Here is a 7,605-nt window from a genome sequence, read left to right as displayed (position 1 = left end):
AGCCAAAGAGTGTGTAACATTCTTCACTAGTTACATTCTATTTACTTAAATGTATCTATCTAAACTTCGGCTGCAGCGAGCAGTTCTCTCCATGGAACTTTAAAGCTCTTTGTGTAACCTTTCCAATGCTGGTCTAGTAAAAAAAAAATGCTGGTTGCATATAATATGCTGTAAATAATGTTTTAGAGCAAAGTTGAAATGCAGGGTTATATTCCAATTTAAATGACACCTGAAGTGAGAGGTATATGGTGGCTGCCATTTTTCTTTCCTGTTAAACAATACCAGTTGCCTGGCAGCCCTGCTGAACTCTTTGGCAATCAGAATGATTAGCTTCTGATTCTCAGCCACTCATCCCACAGGTAGAAGGCAGCATGGAGGGGCTCAGTGAAGGAGGTGTTGAAGGTGTGGAGATGTTTGACCGAGTCTCCCAGCTCATAAAACGACAATCGCCCAGCCTCATAATCCAGACAGACCACAAACCTCTGACTTGATGCCTTGTCAGGCAGTTGGCTAGTCTTACTGTTGTGCATCACCGAAAACTTCTTATTGGCCTTACACAAACACCAGGACTTGGTATTGTTCCCGATGAAAGACTTCTCCCCCTTTCTGTCTATGCTGCCATAGGCCACCCCCATCATCCAGTTCCCCAACTTGCTGGTTTCCACCTCCCAGTAGTGTTTCCCCGATGAGAAATTCTTGATGCTCAGAACCTGGCAGTCCTCAAATCTCTCTGCTGAATCTGGGTGCTTTTGGGATTTCGAGTAAGACGCCATTTTTAGGCTATCGGCTAAGTTTATAAAATTGGAGACTGTCTTCGCATCAAGGAGCAGGTCGGCAACCTCCACTATGTGGATCCCGCTCTGCAAACTTGACTCGATAATCGATACTCCTGAATGTAGAGTTAGTGAGATCAGATTTTTATCCAGGTCGCCAACATCACAGAGCTTGGTATCGTTACTTTGGTCCTCAGGGTCAAAAAAGACGTCTGCCTCCGATTCCTTTTCCTGTAAAAGGGATAGTGGATCATTGATGTCACACAGCTCCTCGATATAATGTATCTTCCCGGACAGCTCATCCATCTTCATTTCTAGCTGCTGGGTCAAGGCAGAGATAGACAATGAGATCTGCTCCTCCTGCCTGCAGATCTCTGTTAGGACCTTCTTCTCCAGGTCATCAAGTTGTCTCCTGAGATCTCTAAACAGGGCAGCGACTCTCTCCGTTTCACCGGATGACTTTCTACGTATCTTCTGCTGGTGTCGATGCAGAATCTGGACTTTCTTCTCGGTTTCTGCTCTCGTTGTGCTCAGTGCCTGTAGGAGAGGTCTAAGCTTGACTTTTTTCTTCTCCGATGCGTCATCCATCGGTTCCACCTGATGTCCCCTGTGCTCCCCAGCCAGGCAGCAGGTGACACAGATGCAGGCAGAGTCCTCTGTGCAGTAATACTCCAGGATCTTTTTGTGGACGGAGCATTTCCTGCTCTCCAGGGGACTGCTGGGATCCATTAGGATATGTTCTGAGGACTTGCTGTGCTTCCTCAAGTGTTTTGCGCACAGAGAAGCCTCACACAGCAGACAGGTCTTCAGGGCTGGCTGAGAAGAGTCGCAGTAAGTGCAGGAGACCTCGCTTTCCTCCCGAGCTGGCTGGATAGACAGGAAACACTCCGCGATGTTGTGCAGAGTTATATTTCTGTGAAGAGACGGACGATCCAGAAATCCTATTCTACAATCTGGACAGGAATAACGTCCGGAGGGCTCCTGTGTGTCCAGAACACGATCTATGCAGACTCGGCAATAGTTGTGTCCACAGCTCAGGGTGACCGGATCGGTGTAAATGCTCAGACAGATGGAGCAGTTCAGCTCTTCCCGCACGTCTGCAGACGCCATGGTTCTCTAACCAAGCAGGAAATCCTGGGGAGGGAGGAGAAACAAAACTGAAAGAAAGTCCTGTCCCGGGATCAAATTACCACTCAAAGCCTTTATTGTGTAGAATTAGCAGCTACAGGTTGCTCAGCAAGTTCATGGTGAACCAGAACACCTAGAACAAGCGGAGCTCCCAGCTCCCTGAGATAAGAGCAACACCACGAGTGCAACATAAAGGTACACATATAGTGATTTTGGCGGCCGATTGATTAAGAGACAGATTTTTCTCTAAACGAATCTGATCAGAGAGAAATCTGTTGGCTGCCTTAAACCGCAGGTTGATTTTAGATCAGGCATGGGCAAACTTGGCCCTCCAGCTGTTAAGGAACTACAAGTCCCACAATGCATTTGTCTTTATGAGTCATGACTGTGGCTGTCAGACTCCTGCAATGCATTGTGGGACTTGTAGTTCCTTAAAGGGGCACTTCAGCGAAAAACTGTAAAATTTAAAATATGTGCAAACATATACAAATAACAAGTAATTTTTTTCCCAGAGTAAAATGAGCCATAAATTACTTTTCTCCTATGTTGCTGTCACTTACAGTAGGTAGTAGAAATCTGACAGAAGTGACAGGTTTTGGACTAGTCCATCTCTTCATAGGGGATTCTCAGCAAGGCTTTTATTCTTGATAAAGATATTCCCTAAAAAGGATTTAAACAATGATGCTGGCCAGCTTCCCTGCTTGCTACACAGTTTTTTGGCAGTTGGACAGAGAAACTGCCTTCACTAAGTGCTTTTGAAAATAAATATATCTCTGAGCATCCCCTATAAAGCGATGGGCTAGTCCAAAACCTGTCACTTCTGTCAGATTTACTGCCTACTGTAAGTGACAGCAACATAGGAGAAAAGTAATTTATGGCTCATTTTACTTTGGAAAAAATGTACTTCTTATTTGTATATGTTTGCACATATTTTAAATTTTACAGTTTTTCGCTGTAGTGCCCCTTTAACAGCTGGAGGGCCAAGTTTGCCCACCCCTGTTCTAGATCAATTTCAGCATGAAATCTTGCAGGAATCGGCCTTGTGACGCAGACACTGTCCCCGTAATGTTTTATGTCCCCCTCTGTGCCTGTGCAGTTATACTTTACCTGCCACCGTCCACACTGAGTGTCCTCATTGTACTTCCCACATTTGCGCCCCCACATGGTAGCCTGTGTTATAGCACGTGATGCGCGTGTGTGACCTCAAACATGCACCCCACGTGCTATGTGCTGGTAATCATGTGGGAATCACTTTGCATGGACAGCGGACTGGCAAAGTATAACTGCACAAGCACCAGGGGTGAAACACTAGGGGGAACAGCGCCAGGGTTCAGTTGCGTTTGTCACTTGTCCTGATATTGCGTGCCATTACCGTGGCGCACCCATCCGAGCATGGTGGTCCCAGATTTTCCAGCATGTCCCATCGATACATGCAACCAATTTCAGCCTGAAATTAGTCACACGATCAATGGGGCATGCTCTTGGGTGCGTCGATTTTCATCTGCTACAATTATACTTATCGATTTGGATGGTTGGTCGGCCGCAAAGTCGAGTGAAGTATGGGCACCTTTAGCCTCCCGCCATCAGGGACTGACTAACCAGCAAGCTCATGGTGACCCAGAACTCATTGGAGTGTGTAAGGGACTACAATGGTCCTAAAAGCCCCCTTACTAAGATGTTAAGAAAAACAAAAGTTTGCTTTCCTAAAACAGAAAGAATTTGCGATAATTCAGGTTGGAGTGAGCTTGAGATGTCTCCCAGAGCAACACTGCTGAATATATGCAAATTGACCATTGTACCCTTAGAAGCTAAACACACCTCCAGAACCGCTGGAATGCAATGATGTGTCAGCTTGTTAATTTGTACAGAGCCATAATAATCCAACATGCATACAGACTGTTTCGGATTGTTTGATCCTCATCAGTGCATGGCATGGATTAATTTGGCTCTATGGAGTAGGGCTTGTGAATACGAGAGGCACAGACTAACCAGCAAGCTCATGGTGACCCAGAACTCATCAGCCATCAGGGACTAAAAGGGTCCGCTGCTGTGTGTCTACATGCAGAGCAGGACAGGTCCTCACCCCTCTCTTCAGTGAAGTTCACCTTGTGGCTCCTGATGCAGGTCACATGACATGCAGAGCAGGACAGGTCCTCACCCCTCTCTTCAGTGAAGTTCACCTTGTGGCTCCTGATGCAGGTCACATGACATGCAGAGCAGAACAGGTCCTCACCCCTCTTTTCAGTGAAGTTCACCTTGCAGCTCCTGGTGCAGGTCACATGACATGCAGAGCAGGACAGGTCCTCACCCCTCTTTTCAGTGAAGTTCACCTTGCAGCTCCTGATGCAGGTCATGTGACATGCCCCTCTCAGTGAAGCAAGATTTAGAGGGTGGGGAGAGGTGGCGATCAGCGGGGATTGACGCGCGAAGAGGCAGAGCCACATCCGTAAGCTCTGCCTCAAGCAGGAAGCGCTCCCCGGACACAGGAGAGGTTATTTGGGGGGTATAAACCCCTTGTTTTGCCGTGGGATAGCAGCAGTTTAGCAGGGCTTATGGTGCTTAAAATGAATACAACTTAAAAAAGAGAATTTAGACTCAATTCAGAGTCTCTTTAACCACCTTAGCGGTATGGACGAGCTCAGCTCGTCCATTACCGCCAGAGGGTGCCGCTCAGGCCCTGCTGGGCCGATTTACATGAAATAAAGAGCAGCACACGCAGCCGGCACTTTGCCAGCCGCGTGTGCTGCCCGATCGCCGCCGCTCTGCGGCGATCCGCCGCGAGCAGCGGCGAAAGAGGGTCCCCCCAGCCGCCTGAGCCCTGCGCAGCCGGAACAAATAGTTCCGGCCAGCGCTAAGGGCTGGATCGGAGGCGGCAGACGTCAGGACGTCGGCTGACGTCCATGACGTCACTCCGCTCGTCGCTATGGCGACGATCTAAGCAAAACAAGGAAGGCCGCTCATTGCGGCCTTCCTTGTTTATTCCGGGCGCCGGAGGCGATCAGAAGAACGCCTCCGGAGCGCCATCTAGTGGGCTTTCATGCAGCCAACTTTCAGTTGGCTGCATGAAATATTTTTTTTTTTATTTAAAAAAAACCCTCATGCAGCTGCCCTGGCGATCTTAATAGAACGCCAGGGTGGTTAAAGAGAGCCTGAGATGGGATTCCAGGGTATTTTTATACTTACCTGTGTCTTCTTTCAGCTCCATGAGGCTGGTGGGCTCCGCCTGGACCTCTTCTTTCTTTTCTAATTCTCTCCGGTAACCTGGCCAGCTGCACCCATCTGAGCATGTGTGGCCTGGCCAATCACGCACCTCCCGCAGCCGAGAGTAGTACTGTGCAGGCGCGGAATGCTGTTAAAAGTGGGACCGCTGGGGGTGCGCATGGCCGGGCATGCGCAGGAGTGCACGACTGGTTAGATTATTAGAAGAGAACGGAGCCACCAGAGAGGACAGCGAGGGAGCCCACAAGCCTCATGGGCCTGAAGGAAGACCCAGGTAAGTATAAATACAGCCTGGAGTCCCATCTCAGGTACCTTTTAAATCAAGTTACTCTCAGTCCAGTTTTATTGTATAAATAGACTGAAGAACAAACTAGAGACCGCACTCAGAAGGCTTATTCAAAATTGTATTGTCAGTGTAGCAGAGCACAACAGGGGCACAAGACATGTTTCGGGCATAGCCCTTCCTCAGGTGTGCCACACCCAACACCAGTGACACCTTGATACTCCATCCTCAAAAGTCACATGACCAAAAACTCACATCACATGATCACAATATATATATATACACACACAAAACATCTTATAGTAATCAATCTAAGCATCAAGGGAACTACACTATAGAGCAGGGGTCACCAAACGTTTTGGGTCGAGGGCCGGGTCAACACACTTCAGACTGCTGGGGGCCCGGAGTATACATAAAATGATGTAGAAGTCTTTGTGGGCCAGACAATAAAGTATACCCAGGTGACAACCTGCAGTCCAATTGGACAGCAGTGTCACCTGATGTGGTATCTGATTGGAAACCAGTGAATAACTGCTTTCTGGCTTCCATGTGGATGGGTGGTGCCCATAGCCGGCCTTTGACCTGAGCGACTGGAGCGGTCGCTCAGGGCGCCGGCTTCCAAGGGGGCGCCTATAGCTGGTTGCCTATACTGAGGACATCTACACTTGATTTCCTATACTGTGGGCACCTATAGCTGGCTACCTTTACTGAGGGCACCAGTACCTGGCTACCTATACTGGAGGCACCTACACCTGGCTACCTATGGGGGGGATAGAGACCTTCAACTGACTTCCTATACTGGGGGCACCTATACCTGGCAACCTATATTGAGAGCACCTACACATGAGATCCTATACTGGGGGCACCTATACCTGGCTACCTACCTATACTGAGTCTGAGGGCTTTTGGGGGGCGCACTGCGGCTATAACGCGTGGTGCAAATTGTTGGTGCGGTGCTTTCATTCTAAATGGGCTGGGAGAGGGGAGGCGGCTAACTGTTCCACTGATTGTTTTATTAATATTCCTGAAAGGTTCCAGCCTACATTTTTAAGTATATTCATTATAATGCACTCTTTCCATCCATTCGTAGTTATTAATTGTATTTTTTTCTATTATACATATGTGACGTGTCACAGAGATCTGAGCATTTGTGTCACAACGTCAAAAAGGTTGGGAACCACTGTCCTAGGAGATATCTCGGGAGAAAAGGTGAACTGCATATGGGCCTGTGTGTGCGCACGCACGCTGGAAGAGGATGACGGGGGGGCACAAAAATCAGGTTTCGCTCAGGGCGCTGTGAAACCTAAGGCCGGCCCTGGTGGTGCCAGCCCTGCTATTCTATATGCGGACCACCAATAGTTAACGATGTAGCTGACTGCATCTATAATTAATACATTTTGTGTGGGGGGCCGGTGAAAAAGCCTCAGGGGGCCACATTCGGCCCGCGGGCCTTATGCTGGGCATACATGGTAAGTTTTTGCGCCGGAATCTAGCCGCTGGCTCGATGCTGGCTCGTCACCGCTCGTCCGCGCGGATCGATTCCCGCTCGTCCCCGCGGGTGCTTCTTATCAGCCGCTCGCTTTTTTCTATTGTCCGCCCGCGGGGATCAAGCGCAGAATCGATCCGCCGCAGTGATCGGACACATCGGATATTATCAATCGAGCCACCAGCGGCTCGATTGATAACAAGAAACTTACCATGTATGTATGAGGACCACTGCTATAGAGTGTCTACCCCAGAAGATCACTGAGGTTAGTCCACCCCCGAATCAGCATAGTTAAAGGTTAGAGATTAATCAACATTATAACAGTACATCAATGTTTACTTTCAACTTCTCAACGATACCAATTATTCATAGTCCTGTATTGATTATCCAAATGCGGCCATGAAGAACCTAAAGAGAAAGAGACACATCAAAGGAAACATTTTAGGCTTAAATTTTAATTCAGCCCATTTGGCTGTACACAATTACATTTGTCTTATCCCCCTTGCCTCGCGCTGCAACCAGGGCCGGGCCGAGGCATAGGCTGGAGAGGCTCCAGCCTCAGGGCGCAGTGTAGGAGGGGGCGCACAATTCATTCAGCTGTCATTCCCAATTGTGTTTCAAGCAGAAAGAAATAAGAAAATGGGATACATGACAGTGACTGCAAGCCATAACTAGAGATTAAGGTGTTGGGGAGGTTGGGGGCCCTGGGGCATCTA

At 48.5% G+C, this 7,605-nt stretch overlaps 1 protein-coding gene across 2 annotated transcripts; it reads right to left on the bottom strand.

Moving 5' to 3' along the window:
- Positions 1-209: 209 nt before the first annotated feature.
- Positions 210-7,295, bottom strand: LOC137541137 (E3 ubiquitin/ISG15 ligase TRIM25-like). 2 transcript variants are annotated; one of them, XM_068262292.1, is made up of 2 exons: positions 7,229-7,295; positions 210-1,907 (listed from the first exon to the last, which is right to left on the bottom strand). In XM_068262292.1, exon 2 carries the CDS (start codon positions 1,881-1,883, stop codon positions 327-329), a length of 1,557 nt encoding a protein of 518 aa, XP_068118393.1. In that variant the 5' UTR covers positions 1,884-1,907; positions 7,229-7,295; the 3' UTR covers positions 210-326. The 2 variants fall into 2 exon arrangements, with proteins under 2 accessions (XP_068118393.1, XP_068118394.1); XM_068262293.1 differs by having other exon boundaries at positions 7,217-7,242.
- Positions 7,296-7,605: the final 310 nt, after the last annotated feature.

This window comes from Hyperolius riggenbachi, chromosome 12, assembly GCF_040937935.1.
Source record: "Hyperolius riggenbachi isolate aHypRig1 chromosome 12, aHypRig1.pri, whole genome shotgun sequence".
Lineage (NCBI taxonomy): Eukaryota > Metazoa > Chordata > Amphibia > Anura > Hyperoliidae > Hyperolius > Hyperolius riggenbachi.
Note: the sequence above shows the minus strand (reverse complement) of the source record. Positions and strands in the feature narration are given on the sequence as shown.